The following is a 20823-nucleotide window of genomic DNA, read 5'->3' on the forward strand; positions in this document are numbered from 1 at the left end:
GCCCATCAAAAAATGTTGATTTAGTACAAAACAGTGCAGCTGAAGATGTGAGATGTAGTAAATAAGCACTGTGAAGAAATTCTGAGGTCCAGCCAGTAATTTATTGTATAAAATTACTTCCCTCCTGACAGGTTTGTGATGCTTGAGGATGCACTGAGCCTGCCTTAGCCAGCTCAGCATGGTGTAATTAGCTCCCACCATCTGCATCTGAGCTGGCGGTTTTATCTACATCCACACTTCACGCTCTGGCATGGTCATCCGTAGCCTTGCACTTTCCAGAATATGTCACTTTTATGGGAATTTAGGCATGTTTCTCTGCGGTTAGTCACTCGGGCTGAAGTTTGATGGTTTTATCGGGGCCTCTAGTGGTCTCAAGACTGCATTACCAAGCCAGGCTGGGAGGAAGGATCGCCTTCCCCGCTTGGCACAGATTTGCCGGCTGCGGGGCATGCCGTGCAGGTACGTACTTGGATTCTAGTGGAGCATTTTACATGGTGCTAGAACTGAACGTGCTGAAGGAGCATAAATAAATGGTGATAAACGGTAACAGAGCATGAAGGAGGAGATGAAAGTTAGCCTGAAAGGTCTGGATGTGGGGCAGTGGTCACAGGCTGGTTTCTGCCAGCTGCATGCCTCGTTGCTTTTTTAAATTAGGAGCCTTTCAGGATCCTGGTAAGGGCAAAAAGATAAACTGTCTGAAGAAAAGTATAGAAGTAAGGCAGGAAACAACAAGCCCTTCATGTGCCAGCATCAAGGCTGCCACAAAAAAAGGGGTTTCTGTCTAGCAAGAGAGTTTTGAGTTCTGTGTGAGCGAGCTGATTTCACACGCCAGACAAGGCTTGAAAGATCAAAAATTTGATCTTTATTTTCAATATAAATCATCTTTCTTGATGATACATTTGAGTTTTTTGTGAGTTTTAAAATCCCTTTACAGCTAGTTTTACTTGGAAAACTCTCAAACCAAATCCAGCTCAATGTTGTTTCCTTGTAAAGTGTCTTTTAACACTTCCTCGAGCAGCGACTGTGCAGACTCTAAAGTGGCTGGCTCTGGAGAGTGAAATCCACTTGTCGTAAGAGAGAAACTTGAGCGTCTCAATTGCTGTCAGCAAAGCAGATCTGAAATCGGGCCCTGCCAGGGAGCACCCCTCATTTCCATGGCTGTGCTGCAGGGCCACGTGGCTGCTGGCTCTGCTGTGTGTTTCCCGAGTGGCCAGCCCTGCTGACCTGGGGACAGTTAGCATTGTGTCATTGCCACAGGAGTCTTTTTTTTTTTTTTTTTTTTTTTTTCTTTCTTCTTTTTTAATTTTTCCCTTCTTTTTTTCATTGTATCCTCCTCCTTCCAGGGTGTGCCTGAGTAATGACTCAGAGTGAAAAAATTGTGCTGTTAGGCTACATGCAGGAATGCGCCTTGTTCACATAAAATAGAGGTTGACGCTTTCCTAGTTTTGAAAGAAAATGACTGGCACTGTTAACTGAAAATTCCTATTAAAAGAGGAGGTTTTTTGATTCAGGCATTGCTCATTGCACACCCAGCTGCAGTTCCACCGACACTGGTATGATGTGCAGCTCAAGTAGGGTAACAGTTTGTGTTTCAGTAGGTAGTTGTTTTATTTTTTATTTTTTTTATTTTTATATATATTTTATATATATGTATAATTTATATTACTCACTGCCGTTGTCAAATAAACAGTTACCTTTGTAAACTCCTTCAGCAAGATCGTTTCTGAAGAGACATTACATGTAGGGCTTACTGGGTTATGCGAATAGTTTAAACTTGTTGAAACTTCTCAGCCTTTCTCTGGAATGAAATTTTGTTGTTGTTTTCTCAGTTGAAAGACTGCAGGATGTTGGGGGGGATGCTACTGAGCTGTGAGGTGGTTTGCAACACCTTCTGCCTGTAGTTCATCAGAACCTGCAGGTTTGGGGGAAACAGACAGCAGTCACTGGGTTGCACGGAAAGTTTTAAGCTGATGGTTGACCTGGAAGCCATTGGGAAGAAGTCTTAATGGTGCTTCTGGGTCGGTGGTGAGAGTGCTGTCAGTTGCAATGCAGCTGTGTTTGGTGTCTGGGCCTATCGTCAGCCTGTTCCTACCAAAATCTGTGCTGCTCGTTTTTAGGTATTTCTGTTGCTTGTTTGTTTTATATGTGCACAGGTAGGTGAACTGCTTCCTTGTACCAAACTGCAGGATAACTTACGCGAGAAACCTTTTCTTGAAGGTAGGACTGAGGAAGGGGAAACAGATCTAACAGGTACAGTTCAGATGAGATCCATTCTATATTTTTCTGTTTATTTTGGATACGTTGCCGTTGCCCAGAAGACTCCTCACACCTAGGCTGGTTATCTGAGAAGCAGATAGAGGTAAAATTTGGAGAGAAATCAGGACAGGAACAAAGAACTTTCTCCAGTATGTTTCACCACAAATCTTCATTCGGTGTCTCATCTTGGCTTTCCTACAAGGCTTTGTCTTTCACAACATTTTTAGTTCACTGCAGTTTCTGCACAAACCAGAATCTCCTCATCTGTTTTTGTAAAAGCCAGTGGAAAAAATGATATTTGGTCTGTCTTTGGAGAAAAGCTTGCTTCAGGGAAGGCAAAATTTAGAAATGTCAGGGGTAAAAGATTAATACATGCAAAGTGGAAATAGTCTCTCCTCTTTCACGTAACTGCATAACAGCTCAAAATAGCCTGTGCATAGTTTGTATGGCTGTCGACTGCTTTAGAACTTTGCACAGCTTCCTAATACAACACGGTGTCCTGTGAGGGTCCAGCCCTATCCAATTAATAACGAACATGAACTAATGTTTCTTTCTTCTGGATGTCCATCTGGTCTCATGCAGTCTCAGCAGAGCTGCTCATTTAGGTTTAAAAGAAGAGAGGCCTTCAAAAATGTTGCAAAAACTTGGTGCACTGCTGCTGCTAGTATTAGAGCTTTTTTTTTTCCTCCCCCAGGAGAAACTCACTTAAACCAAGCTTTCTGTGAAATGGTGTTTTCTGGATGGGCTGTGAGTGCCTGCTTAAGATACCAGAGGGAAGATATGTGGAGATGACACTTGCCACAGTGTGTTTTCAGTTTTTCATTGGAAGTGAATGTGTCGTATTATTGAGATCATCTAGTGTTAATCTGAATCAAAGAAACTGTTGTGGGTTACAGTTAAAATGAATTTAGCACAGTAAATATACACTGGAAAAGGGAAAAGCCCACAAACGCCCAAACCCTAGCACCAAATCCAGAAAGTAATCAATTTTAATTGAAACTATCTAACAAAATTAAATGTTAGCTTCTGACTTAGCCACCTGTTGACTATTTCCTCCTTAGTAAGGACCTGATACAGGAGGACCAAGTATTCACAAATGCCGCTGAAATTGGTAACTGAATTGTTAGGGTAGCTTGGAGTGAATCTACAGCACACAGACTTAATCTACATTGTCTTTTTTTCTTTCTGTACATTAAGTACAGGGGAAAACACTTGCTTTTCTTGGCTTGACATATGAATTGCATATGAATTTCTATGCATTTTACAATAGTATAACAGTGTAACAATTTGTGCTTAGAAGTTGTCTGCTCAAATGCAGAGAAATGCTTTGCAGTTGAAGACTTAAGATGTTTTAGGAAGAAATTAGAAATAGGGCAAAATATTACACAAGTTTATTTTAGCTCATTTTCAAGTATTGTTTGGGGTTTTTTTTCACTCTAAACCCCAGAAATTGCCAAAGTAAGGCATGTTAACTTGAACTAGGTTCATACATGTTTAGGCACATAGTTTTATGCCCCAGTTCAGGTGATCTCATTTTTCTTGCCTGGTGTGGTAAGCCTACAAACTTCATTAGTTTGGATATAATATTGAAATGAATGGGGTGAAACAGCCTTGAGACTGGTTGCAAGAGACAGAAACATTACGTCTTTCCGAACTTCATCCCGTCTCTGAGACTGTTGTCTCCTGCAGGAAGGTGTCGCTCCCTACTGGTTTAAACTTTACACTCCCAATGAAGTGGGAAGATGTCCCAGCTGGAATAGCAGTCAGTGCCTTACAAATCCTAGAAAATCAGCAAGTACTGGAAAGCTGTATCAGTCTGCATGTGCAGTATCTGAGCAATCCCACTTCCATTATCGTGGGGCTTCCCAATGGCATGCCAGGGTTTAATTTTCACTTCACTGACCTTGTATAAAACCTTTCTGTGGGAATGCTTTCTGAAAAAGTATGAAATACGAGAGGTGGCAGAGCAGTCTGTGAGTGGCTGAGTTACTGCATCTTCACTAGTTAACGTTTGTTGGCTGAGCGTGATGACTGATAACATCACCGAAGTGAAGCCTGGAGTCTTAAAACCGTGGTGGTGATTGCACTGTGGTGGCTTGCTCGAAAGCCCATAGTTATGGATGTGGGATGGCTAATGGTAGGTGTGCACAGCAGGAAGAAAAAAGGAGGTGAGACCAGGGTTACTGGAGCAGTAAACTATGCTCTTGTTTTCGTGAAAGGGTGTTGAGAAAGAATTTGGAGACCACTGTGATAGCTTGGCAGTATTTTTGTGGAGCTCCTCCAAACCCAAGAGGATGGGTAGGTGGAGGAGAGAAGATCTGAAGGTACACATGTGAAACACTGTTAGCTGTGAGAAGGGTTGTGATTAGTTTCCTGGATTTTTGCATCTGAGTCATAAGGCACACACTGGTGAGCACAAAAAATACTAGTAAGCAGGGCCTCAGGCAGCGTTCTCAAAAAGAATTTGTGGCTAAGGGTTTTTTTTTTACTTAGCATTTTTTGGTTTGCTCACTGTGACTGTTCAGCCAGCTGCTTAACCTTGTGTTTACATGACCCAAACCACATTGTTTGTCTTGGAAACTGGAGCACCCCAGGCAGATGGGCTGCTGGTGACAAGGGCTTTCCCCCCGAAACCTAACTTCATTTGAGGGTGCAGTTCAGCAGCAGAGCCAAGCTGATCTGAAGTCTTGTGGCCAACAGGAGGGGAGGCACTGCTGTCTTCTCCACTGCTGACCAGCTTCTATGCCTCCCCCAATGCATGTGTAGAGCAGGTATGTTTTAAATCCCGCTCCTGAGAATATCATAGTATTAGTCTAAGTCTTACCAGATATTTGTGGAACTTGGGCTTCTCAGTCACTTAATATTTTTGAAGATGTTTTCCTGCAACACATCTTATTTCTTCCTCAATAAGATTATCTGTGAGACTACGAATAATAATTCCTCAGTTAGGTGACCCACTGGATAGCTGAGGAGGATGGAGGTGAATCCTGCATCTTATTACATACCACCAACTCCTGGTCAATAAAAAACTGCACACATAAGGAGCGCAGGACAGACCTTGCGTGAGCGCAGATGGATTATTCAGCTCCTCTGGGATGTGCAGCCTTTGATCATGGCTGTGTGACACGTGGAAAAAATTCATTTGCCATAGCCCATGACAGGAATGAGTATGTGTACACACATCTCCTGTTCAGTTGAAATGTTCAGTGTTCAGCATTGTGCTGGCTTTTATTTTCTTGGGGAGGGATGTTCCACACTTACCCCAAGTTCCAGTTTTTTTGTTGAAAAAAATACCCAACTCTATACATGAATCATATGGATTTGTGACATAGAATGAAAAAGTAGAGATGGCAGGGCTCCTGATATATTAGATGCAAACACAAGGAGAATCAGGTGTTCAGCACAAATATCCTCTGAAATAATAAACAAATGTTTTGTATAAATAGCATCTCATTCAGTAAAAACATAAGGCTACAGAACAGTTCAGTTTATATGGCTTATGTTGAAAAATATGGCACGGAATGACTGAGTCAAGCAGGCTGATGCTTGGGAATGGGATCATTTGTTTTGCGCAGTTTTGGGTTTCAGAAGGAGGCCTGCCTGCTGCCAACGGGATGTGCTTTTTTTGAATTTGGTTTGCACAATAGGGTTCTGGAAAGTCAGAGGGGTATTGTGAGGGGGTATTGCCAAAGTATGTGATACACAAAAGCAAGTAAAGTGATGGGAAGCTGTTTGTGTGCCATGTGACAGGAGCTGTAGCATAACTTTCCTTTTGCTGTTTGGCCATCATTAATAAAACCCAGGCATGACATTACAACCAAGTTTCTAGCAGCTTGATCATAATTTGCCGTTGAATCAGATGGCTGTGGCAGGGGGTAAAACAGGAATCAACATGCTTCTTGTTGTGAGCTAGCAGGGAAGAAATGGGGAGGTGAGAAGCAGGGGTGCAGGGGACTTGATAGTGGCATACCTGTTTCTCAGTCATGTGATGTCTGTTTTTGTTGCTCAGGAAGGATGCTGTGTCCCTGAACCCAAAATATGGGGAGAGGGAGATGAGAAACTTAATCATCTTCAGGCAGATGAGAAAGTAACTGAAGGCCTGGTTGTGAGTGATGTCAGGCTTTTGCTGTTTTGTCTGTAGAGGGCTGCGGAAATCACTGTAACTTACTCAGTCCTGTGGTGTTTCTTGTTGTTGTTCTCTTCATTTTGTGATTTCCCTTTCTTAGTAAACATAGTATCTTTCTGGCTTTGCTTTTAGATTGCCCTGCTTTTCAGTGAATCTCACCTCTTGCTCATCATTCAGTGGCTGTTTCCACATTGCTTAGTACTTCTCTGAGTGCTGCACAGTGGTGTTTTCCTGCCTTAAGAGTGAGTGGCTTTTCCTTTTAGTCTCTTCTTCCTTGGCCACCTTGTGCAAGAATACAGAAAGGCTCTTGACCTGAGTGCTGATGAATGTTTCCTTGCTTTCTAATAACCTTGCAGTTTGGCTGAGCTCTCAAATATTCAGAAAGGTTGAGGAGGAGCCTCACACTTGTACATAGGACATCTGTGTCCCAGGTAATGTCCTTGGTGTGCTGAGTTGTCAGTAGGACTGTGCTAGAGAAGACCAGGCGTTAGTTCTTTGATGCTTGTAAATGCTCTTTTCCCTAGAAAGTGTGCCCAAACTTCTTCCTGTGGCACCAAGAGGCTGGAGGGGGGCGAGTGTGTGTTGTCTCCACGTGAAGCTTGCTTCTGCTGCGTTTCTCCTTACTGTAAAGCTGGAGACATTGCTTCTGATGTTGCTTCTGGACGGCTGTCCTGCCTCATCTTTGTGGAGAGTGCTTTTTGTAGTCTCATACTCATACAGAGAACAAGATTTAACGGTATCTCCTGACTACTTTTTGAGGGTGCATCTGCTTGGGCCCATGACTGTGATGCAGGGAGCTACTGCTGATGGAGCTACTTGTGGCCTCAGCAACATGAGAGCTGCGAGGCAAGTAATTTGGGATTGAAGCTTTGCATTGCATTAGTGTGATATATAGAGGTGATACAGCTGCTTATTTTGAGTTAGCTCATGGGATTGCAGAAACAGCTAAGAAACTGCCTAAGAAAACAGGGTGGAAAAAGGAAACGAGACAGTTTCAAGTGCTTTAGATAAGTGTGTCAACCTCTGCAGTTAGAAGGAGTGGTGCTTTGTGTGGGTAGCACGCCATTTGACATAAAGCTAAACTGGATTTCCTAGGAGCGATACAGTATAAGGTCCAGCTAGAAGACCAGCCCTTCTGCAGGTGATGTTGGAGCTGCTGGGGCTGGGGGCTGCCTCCACCTGCACCCACTGCGATGCCAAAACCAGACACAGCGGAGCGTGGGCAGAAACCTCCCATGCCCGCGAGCCTCCCTGGCACAAGGCACTGCAACCTGCGGATCTCCAGCACGACACAGGGGATCTGTGTGTCCTTTGGACGCCGGTCTCTCTCTGTGTGCTCGTTTTTGCCTGGTCACGTGTAGCTTTGCATGGTGAACAGCTGTATTTAAGCCTTGATACAATTGCTGGAGCGGTACCTCTGTTACACTACCGAAGTGGCTGCTGCAGTTGGTGGTATCAGCTGGCTACAGGAGTCCTCGGAAATCACTTTTTTCCTCTCGGGAACCTGCAGACCTCAGTCTGGGGCTTTTACTACACTCATTTGGGAGCATTTTGTGCTGCCACCCGAGGGAGATGAAGATGGCAATTTATAGGCCAATTTACACACTAACAGGAAGGGAAATGGCTTATTCAGAAGTAAAAGCATGAAGCTGAAATACTAAAAAACATTTTCAAAGCAAAATTCTGCTGTGCTTGTCAGTATTACTAGCAAAGTCATTTTGGGCTGCAGTTAAATGGCTACTGTGGGTACTTTATGGATGCACATACATATAAACTAGATTTCAGAACACATACTAAGTGTTTTGAACTTTGACTACAATGGGTTTGTTTCAGAAAACGCAAAATATTCTTTTGTGAGAAGAAAGTTTATATAGCAATAGGATGAAAGGAAAAATCTTATGAATAAAAAAGACCTAATTGGCATCTGCCATTTTTTGTGGGGTGGTGTCAAAGGTACTAAATTATCCTTTGACTAAGATCTTATGGGGTTTGTTTTTAAAGGTGTATGTGCAAAATAATCAGAACATGTTATGCAAGCTGGTTTTGTAACAAAATAAACCAGTTAAAAAAAACAAAAACAAACCCAACATTGAAACTGACATTTTACCGTCATGTTTGGGTTTCTTATCTAGTAGTTTGGTATAATTTTGTTTTTATTTTTATGTCAGTAGATTTTTAGGTATCTCTTTTGCAGGTTGAAAAGTCTTGATCTTAAACTGATTTCTCCCCACCTCCCCTGTCATGTGTTAATTAAACCAGTCCTTATTTTATTTGAACTTCTGGTAGTTTTGAATTTCTAATCTCTATGGCTATTTTTGTTTTCCAGGTCAGATGTACAATTGCCTGTAAGTATCATTCTGTTTCTCAATTTTTAATTTTTTTTCATATACCTCTTATTTCTTTTAATTTATTTTAAGAAAGATACAGCTGTATCAGCTAAGTATTTAAAAAAACTTCCTGAAAAGAATTTTTAGAAATAGTATTCAAAACTGTGTGACATTTCGTGGAATGCATTTAAGGATTTTTAAAGATACGAGTGTGTACTTTGATCCCTTTGCTTTTCAGTTTGCAAAGAGTTCTGGTAAAATCTAGTACGGATTTAATGTGCTTAGAAAGATGGAAAATATACTTAAAGGCATTACAAAACAAACAAACCCCAAAACAAAAAAAGACACCCGAAGTTGATGCCTTGACGATTTTCTGAAGTGAGGATAGCAACTGCTGTACTTGCTAAGATGGCAGATTTTCATGTGGCAGAAATTTCCAAAAGTACTTGCAGATGAGTTCTACCTTAATATCAAATGTCAGACTTGAGTGAGTTAGCTTTTAAATTTCAGAATCAACTCTCTGCATACTCTGGGCTGTGCTGCATCAACCTGAAGTTGTTTTCGTAGGTATACCATGTCTCTTCCTTACTTGGGGGAACACATTGCAAGGGTATGAAAATTTTTGCTCATACACTGAGGGGAAGAGACAAAATTGGTATGCCAGGTTAAATAAAGCAGCTAGTTTCTGATAATATATGAGGAAAATACACACCCTGAATGTGGATGCAAGTTTGTTCAATTCCTTTCAAGCAAAACTGCACAGAAAAAAAGATCAGATCATGGTAGCTTTCATTCAAGCCATGAGCAGAGTCAGTATATGACCAAAACAATGTGGCAATCTCTTAATCTAATACAAATAATCTCAGAAGAGTTAAACGTGGTAAAACCAGGGCATGTGCAGTGAAATACCTGTAGGAGAACAACTGGGAAAACAGAAGTGAGTGGGTCTGTGCATGGTATCTGTAAAAATGACTATGCTTTTGCCAATGGGAAACCCAAAGTTTTGTAATGATACTTAGTGCTTTTTATTCTTTCTTTCAGGCACTGAGGATTGCAGCTCAAGAAATGTAACTGCAGAAACAGGAGCCAGTAGTAATGACAATTTATCAGTAAACTCTACAAGTGGGAACAAAGCCTACGGAGGTGGAAGATCCACCAGGGATATGTCACTATCCAACAGAGCAATAAGTGATCGGAACAATGTAACACGTAAGTCACTTGGAATGTGACTGGGATGTGAATTTTCAAGGTGGTTTTAGATGTGCTTTTATACTGCATTAGCATTTTAAGCCTGAACTCCAGCCCAGAGTGCAAAGAGCCTTGCAGGGGTGCAGATCCAGCTCCTTTACTGGAGTAGAGAATGAGCCAAAGAATTGTATCTGCACAGCTGACTGGGAGTGCAATTTAATGCTGTGATTAGTGTGTAGCCTTGAAACAGTTTTATCACTGTTAGGTTTGGGCTTCCTTCTCTCCTTATGTTAGCTTTTTAGGTTACAGCTGCAACAGTTCAAACATACTCTGACATACAGATTTGGAATACATGCATAACAGACCACAGCTGAAGTACTCTACCTGGTGTGGAGGGTGCTGTATCATCTGTCTGGAGGACAGGTGTGTGATTTTTGCAGCTAGAAAGGCTTTTCCCTTTGGAGTAGTCAGATTAGGAAACATAACAGCAAGTTGTGTGTTTCAAGTCTTTCTCAGCTCCCTGCGTGAAGTTGACCGCTGAGGCAGGATAGGATGGTAGTCACTGCTGCACCTAGACAGTTTTACTCCTTGAGATGAAGTGATACTTGAAGTGCGTCCAACATGTAAGGGTGGCTTGATCATTTTCCCAGACTGATTACTGTTTTACAGAGACCTGTTATTTGGGTAGGGTGGGGAGAAGAGTGCTTTGTGTTTGTCAACAAATATTCTTGCAGGTGAAAAGATTATTTTTTTTCTTCTCTTGCCTTTCACAGAGCCCGTCCCTGTTCTTGATATCAAAGCAGAATATGTTGGTATGACTTACATTAGCTTAACATGGGAAGTAAATGACACTGCTTCGAACTCCTACACCTACAGGATAGAGGTTGTAAATGGTACTTCTATTAGGAACCTGACATCCACTGTCACCACAACTAATATTACTGACTTAATGCCTGGGACGTTGTATAATTTCACAGTAATTGCAGTAGTGAATGATGATGAGACAGAAGGAGAAGGACTGTCAATAGGCCTGTATACAAGTAAGTCACAGTTTCTTGCAGCCCTGTTTCTGGTGGTTTGTAATTTTTTTGTGCACCTCAGGGCTCTACCTACCTATGTGAAGATTATAATTCAGTACTACTGTATGTAGGTGTGATATATTAGTCCTGGAGCCTAATCTGGGCTGTATGCAAAGGGTGGGATGTTAGTGTGCAGCGGAAACAGCCCAGATGTTTTTGTTTTGTTTTTAATTACCTTCTTTCCCCGCTTTCACCTCCATCCTCATCAATTTCCTACCTGCCTCTCTGGATTCCCAAGGGAAGCCCTGGGAGCAGTGTCAGTGATGGCCTGTGCTTCTCCTTTGGAGTGTCGAAGGGAGATGATGTGCACTCAGAATGACTCAGAATGACTTTTCTTCAGTCTCTCTTAGCTGCCCATTGATGCAGAAGCATCCAGGAGCATGTGGTGATGCTGTTGGGGTGCCCCTGCACTCTGAGCAGTGAGTGATGTGAAGAGGGTGAGGTGGCGGTGTGCTGTGTTCCCTCTGTCCGTGTGTGTGAGCAGGTGTTGCTGCAGGGTAACAGATTGTTGTCTTGCCTTTCACAGAGCCCAGCCCAGTCCAGGATCTCAAGGCGGAGTATGTTGGTGCTGAGAAAGTCAGCTTAAGATGGGCAGTGAACACCACTGCTTCCAGCTCCTACACGTACAGGATAGAGGTTGTAAGTGGTACCTCTGTTAGGAGCCTGTCATCCAATGTCACTGAAGTTGAAATTACTGAGTTATTCCCTGGGACGATGTACAGTTTCACAGTATTTGCAGTAGCGGCTGATGGTCAGACGGAAGGAGAAGCGATGTCCATCAGCCTGTATACAAGTAAGTCACAGTTTCTTGCAGCCCTGTTCCGCTGTGCAGCTCAGAGCTCTACCTACCTGTCTGACAGCTGAAATATAAAAGTGTTGTGTGTAGATGTGATGTTTTAATCCTGGAGCCTAATTTGAGCTGTCTCCTAAAAATGGGGTCTTAATGTGTGGAAGAAACACATCCCTGCTTTAAAAAGAAATGAAACAAAACCCACCTTCCTTCCCTTCCGTCATGATCTCCTCATATCCCCTCATATAGGAGATAATTTCTTGTCACAAGTACTGAGTGATTCACACTCAACTGTGTGATTCACACAACTATGAGAGATTCCCTCCTAGACTTGCTGTTTGTTAATAGAGAAGGACTTGTGGGAGGTGTGGTGCTAGGTGGCTGTCTTGGCCATAATGATCGTGAAATGGTCGAGTTTAACATTTTCAGTGTAATAAGGGGGGGAAGACAGCAGGCTTGCTACCCTGGGCTTCAAGAGAGCAAACCTTGAGCTATTCAGGGAGCTACTTAGCCAGACTACCATGGGGATCTTCTTTTGAGGGCTTAGCAGTCCACGAGTACTGCTGATTTTTTAACCACCTTTTAGAAGCACAAGAACAGGCAATTCTGCCGTGTCATATGTCAAGCAAGCAAGGCAGAAGACCAGCTTGGCTGAACAGGGAACTCCTCGTGGAGCTCAGGAGGTAAAAGGAAGTGTTTGATCTCTGGAAGTGAGGTCAGGCTTCTCGGAAATACTACAGAGCTGTTGTTCGTATATGCAGGGAGAAGAATGTAGGCCAAAGCTCAGTTAGAGTTGAAACTGGTTGATGTTGTGTCAGACAACAAGAAAGGTTTTTTTAAGTATGTTAATGACAAGAGGAGGTCTAGATAAAACATTGGACTGATACTTGCTGAAGATGGTCACCTTAGTAATAAGGATGAAGGAAAAGCAGAGGCATTCAATGCTTTTTTTTTTTTTTTGCCTCTGTCTTTCATAATACTGATAGACCTTGGCTTGCTGGTCCCCTGAGCTAGAGGACCATGTGTGCGGGACCAGTGACTTTCCATTTGTGGACACTGAAATTGTAAGGGACCAGCTGTATCAGCTGAATGTCCACAAGTCCCTGGGGCACAATGGGATTCATCCCAGCGTTCTGAAGGAGCTAGCGGATGTAACAGCAGGACCCCTTTTGGATCATCTACCAAAGGTCTTGGGAGTCTGGGGAGGACCTTGCTGCCTGGAAGCTAGCCATTGTTATTCCAGTTTACAAGAAGGGCATGAGGAAAGATCCATGGAACTATGTTAGTGTAAACTCAGTTTCTCTAAGTATTATGGAGAAGATCATACTAGATACTGCTGGAAAGCATTTAAGGAATAACGCAATCATCAGGGACAGTCAGCATGGGTTCACACAGGGGAAGTCCTGTTTAATTAATTTGATATCCTTCTAAGATAAGGTCACCTACCTAGTGGATGAAGGCAGTAATGTAGTTTTTCTGGATTTTAGTAAGGCTTTTGGTCCTGTCCCTTACAGCATCCTTCTGGACAAGTTGTCCAACTGTGGGATAAGCTGGGTTCACGGTGTGCTGAGGGAAGAACTGGCTGGATGGCAGAGCTCGAAGGGTTGCAGTGAATGGGGCTGCATCTGGCTGGCAACCAGTCTCCCGCGGTGTTCCTCGGGGCTCAGTTCTAGGGCCAGTCCTGTTCAACGTATTTATCAGCTACGTGGAGGCAGGGGTTGAACACACCATTAGCAAATTTTCTGGTGTTGCTCCCAAACTGGGAGGTGCTGTTGACTTGCTTAAGGGACAGGAGGCCTTGCAGAGGCATCTAGGTAGATTGGAGCACTGGGCTATGATTAATAGGATGAAATTTAATAAGACCAAATGTCAGATGCTGCACATGGGACGGAGTAATGCCAGGCACAAGTATGAATTGAGAGAGGAGTGGCTGGAGAACAGCCCTGCAGGGAGGGCCTTGGGGGTGCTGGCTGGCAGCAGGCTCACTATGAGCCAGCAGCGTGCCCTGGCAGCCAGGAGGCAAACCGTGCCCCGTGGGGCAGCAAGCACAGTAGAACCAGCCGGTGAAAAGTGGTGGTTATCCCTCTGCGTTCAGCGCTGGTGTGGCCTCGCTGAGTACAGCGTGCAGTTCTGGGCCCTGCCATTGCAGAAGGATGTGAAGGTCCTTGAAAGGCATCCAGAGGAGAGCAACAACACCAGTGACAGGGCTTGAAGGCGTGTCCTATGGGCAGCCGCTAAGGACTTTGGGCTTGTCTAGTTTGGAGTAAAGGAGGCTGAGGGGCAACCTCATTGCTCTCCCAGCTTCCAGAGAAGGAGATGCTGAGCTCTTCTCCCTGGGATCCGGTGACAGGACTTGTGGGAATGGTCCAAAGCTGTGGCAGGGGAGGTTTAGACTGGACAATAAAAAGCATTTCTTTACCGAGAGGGCGGTCAAACATCAGAACAGGCTTCCTAGAGTGGTGGTCGATGCCCCAAGCCTGTCAGTGTTTAAGAGGCCTTTGGACAATGGCCTCAATAATATGCTTTAACTTTTGGTCAGCTCTGAAGTGATCAGGCAGCTGGACTAGGTGATCCTTGTAGGGCCCCTCTGACTGAAATAGTTAGTCTGTCTCTTTCCTGACCACCTCTGGATTCCCAAGGGAAGCCCTGGGAGCAGTGGTCAGTGATGGCCTGTGCTTCTCCTTTGGAGTGTCGAAGGGAGATGATGTGCACTCAGAATGACTTTTCTTCAGTCTCTCTTAGCTGCCCATTGATGCAGAAGCATCCAGGAGCATGTGGTGATGCTGTTGGGGTGCCCCTGCACTCTGAGCAGTGAGTGATGTGAAGAGGGTGAGGTGGCGGTGTGCTGTGTTCCCTCTGTCCGTGTGTGTGAGCAGGTGTTGCTGCAGGGTAACAGATTGTTGTCTTGCCTTTCACAGAGCCCAGCCCAGTCCAGGATCTCAAGGCGGAGTATGTTGGTGCTGAGAAAGTCAGCTTAAGATGGGCAGTGAACACCACTGCTTCCAGCTCCTACACGTACAGGATAGAGGTTGTAAGTGGTACCTCTGTTAGGAGCCTGTCATCCAATGTCACTGAAGTTGAAATTACTGAGTTATTCCCTGGGACGATGTACAGTTTCACAGTATTTGCAGTAGCGGCTGATGGTCAGACGGAAGGAGAAGCGATGTCCATCAGCCTGTATACAAGTAAGGAAGCAGTGCCTCCCCATTGCCTGTAAACATTCAGCTTGTACCGAATTGTCCTGCTTTTTTACCTTCGGTGTGCAACTTTTTACTATTTATCATTGCGATGTTGCTTCGCTCCTGTGAACAGGAATGCAAGTGGTCTTTGGTAAAACGGAAAATAACTGTGATTTTATGTGTATCTGTGTGTGCCCGTGTTGCCTGTAAAGCAGTTATTTCATCAGCTTGTCTGCTCAAGAGTACGTAGAGATCTGGCTGCCACAAAAGCATGATGTTTTCTAGACTTGAGGGCTGAATAGGCCCCCTACAGTGTTTCTGGGAGCAGGTTATTACAGCTCATATCAAAGGACATAGTGTGCAGCAATGTGGTGGCCAAGATCACAGAAGCTTTTTGTTCCTGAAGATTGGTTTGAGCTCTTGATGGAGTCCCTGGACTGGAGCTCCCATTGCTGTGACGGTGCCTAGGGCTGCACTCAGTGTGGTGCCATTTTTGTTGGCTTTGTGCCATGGCACCTTTTTCCCCAGATCAGAGGGACGGATGGGAGGGTAAGATCTTTCTTTTGTGTCTAGCTCAAGGGTAGAAAGGGAACAAAGCAATTGGAAGCAGTGTCTGCTGGAGCTGCTGCTGAGTAGATGAGCTTGTCTAAGCTGCCTGGGGTGGGTTTTGCCTGCCTGGTGTTGGTGCCGAACCAGCCTTGCACACACAGCCCCCCGGGTGGGTCAGCTCTTGGGCCTGCTCAAGGAGCCCATTTCCTTATGCTGATCTTGAGGTGACTCTGGGCTGAAGGGCTCAGATTAACACGGACGGGCACAATTCTGAGTTAACAGACCAAGACTACCCTGCACTTTGCTTCCTTCCCTGATTTCCATCTGTCTAGAAACCCACTGTGGAAACAAATAATTTTAGCATGTGAAATTAACTGAAGAGAATACCCCCCAGAACTTCTGTGGCTTTTCTAGAAATGCCCCAGCATGAATGTCTGAAACTGGTCATTGATACTGTAGGAGTGCTGCTTGGCTGCAAATAATGTTCGTTTTATATGGAATAAGGAAATGTGGCTGTGGCTCTTCTTTCTTTATTTCTCTGTCTTGCCAGATTGTTGTCTTGCCTTTCACAGAGCCCAGCCCAGTCCAGGATCTCAAGGTGGAGTATGTTGGTGCTGAGAAAGTCAGCTTAAGATGGGCAGTGAACACCACTGCTTCCAGCTCCTACACGTACAGGATAGAGGTTGTAAGTGGTACCTTTGATAGGAACCTGACGTCCACTGTCACCACAACTAAAATTACTGAGTTATTCCCTGGGACGATGTACAGTTTCACAGTATTTGCAGTAGCGGCTGATGGTCAGACGGAAGGAGAAGCGATGTCCGTAAGCCTGTACACAAGTAAGTCACAGTTTCTTGCAGCTCTGTTTCAGGTGGACTGTATTTGTGTAGCACAGGCCCTTGCCTACCTGCCCGAGGGGTGTAATTGGGTACTGCTGCAGGCAGGGGTGATGTTTTGATCCTAGAGCTGGAGATGGCCGATCTGCCAACCTTGGGGTGTTAAAGTACATCAGAAGCATTGCTATGATAGAAAGCTGTTGGTGAAGTTCGTCCCCAAGCCTGGCAATACAGAGAAGACGTTTTTCCCCAGGGACCTCTCTCTTTAAATTTGGAAAAGGAGGTTGCATTCATTTCCAAGAGGATGGGGGCCTGAAATTCTTGTTTTAAGGGGCTCCCGCAGAAAGCGTATTGTGCCAGGGGAACTTTTGTGAGTTGAGGTTCTGTAGCTGCTATCAGGCTGCAGCAGGAGAGTGGGATTTAGGCCACGCTAGTTCAGGAGAACTGCTTTGGCCATCCAGTACCTTGCCATGTTGAATATCAAGTCTTGACACATGGTGTTGGAAAGACAATTTTAGAGCTGTCCTGCAAGGCTGTAGCCCAGCTTGGTCATTCCACAGGGTGTATTTGAAAGAAAACATGCCTGTTCTTGTCATTTGTGTTGTCCTGAAATGTACCTGCATGTGTGCCCCTACCTTTCCAGTAAAGTCCCAAAATTTTCTCCTGTGCTGCCTGATGGCTAGTAGCCCTGTTTTGAAGATGCAGAGAATAGGGTGCTGGAAAGAGGGGTTTTGGAGATGGTCTCTCTGCCACGGGAGTGAGTGCGGGGCACAAGAGTTGCAGAAAAACAGGGAGCCTGGGCCATCACCTCTGTTCCTCTTCCAGTGATATTTGATCTTCCTTAGTTTTTGCTGTGCAGAGATGTGGCACCATTGTCTTTCCCGCCTACTCTTTTGTCCTTGCTCACCTCTCTGGATTGCCAGGGGAAACCCTGGGAGTGCTGGCACCATTGTGACCTGTCCTGCTGCTTTTGAACAAGAAAGGAAGATTGTATTTGAGTTGCCTCTTTTTTTGCTTTGCTGTTACCAGCCACTAATGCAGAAGCATCCAGGAGCATGTGGTGATGCTGTTGGGGTGCCCCTGCACTCTGAGCAGTGAGTGATGTGAAGAGGGTGAGGTGGCGGTGTGCTGTGTTCCCTCTGTCCGTGTGTGTGAGCAGGTGTTGCTGCAGGGTAACAGATTGTTGTCTTGCCTTTCACAGAGCCCAGCCCAGTCCAGGATCTCAAGGCGGAGTATGTTGGTGCTGAGAAAGTCAGCTTAAGATGGGCAGTGAACACCACTGCTTCCAGCTCCTACACGTACAGGATAGAGGTTGTAAGTGGTACCTCTGTTAGGAGCCTGTCATCCAATGTCACTGAAGTTGAAATTACTGAGTTATTCCCTGGGACGATGTACAATTTCACAGTATTTGCAGTAGCGGCTGGTGGTCAGACAGAAGGAGAAGCGATGTCCATCAGCCTGTATACAAGTAAGTCACGGTTGTTTGGATCCCCATTTCTAGTGGACTGTGTTTTCCTGTGCAGCACAGGGCTATGCCTACCTGTGAAAGGGTTGAAATATAATACAAGGCTTACCTGGCCTACCTACTAAGAATAAGGTGTGAATATGTAGAGGAAGCATAGCTCCAACTGTATTTTATTTAAAGAAAAAAAAACCCCAACAAACAAACAATAAACCACCACCATACACCTCTAACCCCACTGCCTGCCCTGAAACAAAAAATCCACACAACAAGCAGCCCAAAATCCAACTAACCAAAAAAAACCCCAAACAACAAACATACAAAAGCACCCCTTCCCTTCCCACCATACTGATTCCTTTCCTGTCCACCTCTCTGGATTCCCAAGGGAAGCCCTGGGAGCAGTGTCAGTGATGGCCTGTGCTTCTCCTTTGGAGTGTCGAAGGGAGATGATGTGCACTCAGAATGACTCAGAATGACTTTTCTTCAGTCTCTCTTAGCTGCCCATTGATGCAGAAGCATCCAGGAGCATGTGGTGATGCTGTTGGGGTGCCCCTGCACTCTGAGCAGTGAGTGATGTGAAGAGGGTGAGGTGGCGGTGTGCTGTGTTCCCTCTGTCCGTGTGTGTGAGCAGGTGTTGCTGCAGGGTAACAGATTGTTGTCTTGCCTTTCACAGAGCCCAGCCCAGTCCAGGATCTCAAGGCGGAGTATGTTGGTGCTGAGAAAGTCAGCTTAAGATGGGCAGTGAACACCACTGCTTCCAGCTCCTACACGTACAGGATAGAGGTTGTAAGTGGTACCTCTGTTAGGAGCCTGTCATCCAATGTCACTGAAGTTGAAATTACTGAGTTATTCCCTGGGACGATGTACAGTTTCACAGTATTTGCAGTAGCGGCTGATGGTCAGACGGAAGGAGAAGCGATGTCCATCAGCCTGTATACAAGTAAGTCACAGTTTCTTGCAGTTGCTGTTGGGATGTGTGTTCCTGTGCAGCACAGGGTTCTGCCTACCTGCCTGAGGCTTGAAGTGCAGTATTTTTTCAGGGGGAATTGCTGTACACAGCCTACCTGCAGTCAGTGATTTTATAATATGTGCGTGGGGGAATTGTTGCCTTCTCCTTGTGGAGCAGGCCCTCAGGCTCTTATTTTGAAGGGCTTCCACAGAACGTGAATTGTGTCTTGGGAAATTCCCCCTTTGGAGGGGCCCGGGCTTGCAGCTGGGCTGTCAGCAGTACTGTGCTGTGTGGCGCTCAGCCACGCTGCTCTGCTCAGCTCGGCAGCAGAGAGAAGGTTGAGGTATTCCTGTGATCCTCATGCTGGGCATCGTGACCGTTTTCCCCCCTTGTGAATATATGCTGCTGTTCCTTTCCTTAGTTTTGTCCTGTTTTGTCTGAGATGAAGTGAATCTGCCCCAGAGCTCCTCGGTGGGGTTTCCAGAGGTGCCCCAGAATCAACCTGTTTTAGAGAGTCTGGTACTGTGAAAGTGCTGCTTGGCTATTTGTAATTCTCAGTCTTTCCAAAATGTGCAAGTGTGGCTGTGCTTCTGCTTTTTCTGTCTGTGTGTGTCAGTAAGTATTTGTGAGCATTGATGGAGTCTCCCCTTGACTTCATGGACCCCAGCCCTGTGTTCCATACCCAGCTAGAGTTTGCTGTTCTTTGATTTTTCCCATGGAGCACAGATGATACTTCTAACTACGCGTACAGGAGAGAGATACAAAGTCATGGTTCCTCCTCTAGAAACCAGACAGCCAGCGTCACCAGAGCTGTTATTACAGACATAAACCCTGGAACCTTCTATAATTTCACCGTATTTGTAGGAGTAGCTGACAGTGTCACTAGAGGAAAAGAAATCTTTATAAAATGCAGTAGAAATAAGTCCCAGTCACTCACAGCTATGTTTTAACTAAATCTGTTTCTTCTGGTACACAGTTCTGATTCTCCTTAGTTTCTTAAAGTAATCCCCATTTTTAATAACAAAATAACTTAATCCATGAGGGTTTTTTACCCCTTTATTTGGAAGTATTAAATACTTCATCAAAGTCATGGATAACTTTACCGTGTGTTAGAATAGTAAACGTTACAGGAGTTTTGGTCTTGAAGGCCAAGTTTTAGGAGATTTTTAGTTTAGAGGGACCTTTCCTCAGTGTTACTGCTATGTTAACTTTTAAAATGTCTTTTTGTATCTGATCATAAGGTTGGAATTTTTATATTGTGTCCTATAGGACACTCACAGAAGCTGAGATGATGTTGCTGCTGCTCTTGAGGATGGCTGCTGCTGTGCTCTAAAGCGCACAGAGGTTATGTTTTCCAATTTGTTGGCCACTAAGAGTTTTATGTAATTATACATGGAGTTAGTGTCAATCTACATACTACTCTAAAAATGTTCTTGGAGTAGTATGTTCAATGGTTGAACAGTATTTTGGAAACTTTGCTCATCCTGTCAGATACTCAACCTAAATTTTCTCAGTAAACCTGTCTGCAGCGGAGTCAGAGGACACGGAAGAGGTTTGTGTTCTTAGTGTGCTAAATACTTCTCTCCCCTGTAGGGTAGTAAGTCCTTCTAGGCAGTAGCTTCACCTTTTTAAAAGTGGAAAGGAGTACTCAAGTTTTACAGACATGTATACACAGAACTTATAAATAGACATCTTTTTCTATTTACGATGTTACTTGATTTCTTCTCTTTTTTTTTTTTTTTTTTTTTTCCCAGTTCCTGCAGTAGTGAATTCATTTCATTGTGAACCAGTGGCCAAGCAGTCTTCCCTGATGCTGAAATGGGAATGTCCTTCTGGTAACAATTCCGGCTTCAAAATTAAAATCTTTAATGATACATGGGAAAAAGAAGAATGGGCTCCATCCTGTATGAGAGAAGGCTCAGAGGAAACCTTCAGAACATTGTCTTTGGATTATTTCAGGACCTATGTTGTTACTATTGCAACTCTTTCAAATAGTTCTGAAAGCCGTCCAGTGCAGCAAATGTGTAATACAAGCATTACTGGTGAGCATTAACATTTGAGAATGAAAGATATTTGTAGAAC

General features: G+C 44.4%; 1 protein-coding gene across 3 annotated transcripts in view; it reads left to right on the plus strand.

Moving 5' to 3' along the window:
* PTPRJ (protein tyrosine phosphatase receptor type J) overlaps positions 1-20823 on the plus strand; it is a 75688-nt gene that overhangs the window by 40122 nt on the left and 14743 nt on the right. For 2 of the 3 annotated variants that reach the window (XM_055813703.1, XM_055813704.1), the window contains exons 2-10: positions 8709-8727; positions 9751-9918; positions 10671-10937; positions 11503-11769; positions 14685-14951; positions 16067-16333; positions 17532-17798; positions 18466-18732; positions 20496-20783. In XM_055813703.1, coding sequence (XP_055669678.1) covers positions 8709-8727; positions 9751-9918; positions 10671-10937; positions 11503-11769; positions 14685-14951; positions 16067-16333; positions 17532-17798; positions 18466-18732; positions 20496-20783 — 2077 coding nt within the window. The remainder of the gene's footprint in view (positions 1-8708; positions 8728-9750; positions 9919-10670; positions 10938-11502; positions 11770-14684; positions 14952-16066; positions 16334-17531; positions 17799-18465; positions 18733-20495; positions 20784-20823) is intronic. The other variant, XM_055813705.1, reaches the window with a different exon arrangement.

This window comes from Falco peregrinus, chromosome 9, assembly GCF_023634155.1.
Source record: "Falco peregrinus isolate bFalPer1 chromosome 9, bFalPer1.pri, whole genome shotgun sequence".
Lineage (NCBI taxonomy): Eukaryota > Metazoa > Chordata > Aves > Falconiformes > Falconidae > Falco > Falco peregrinus.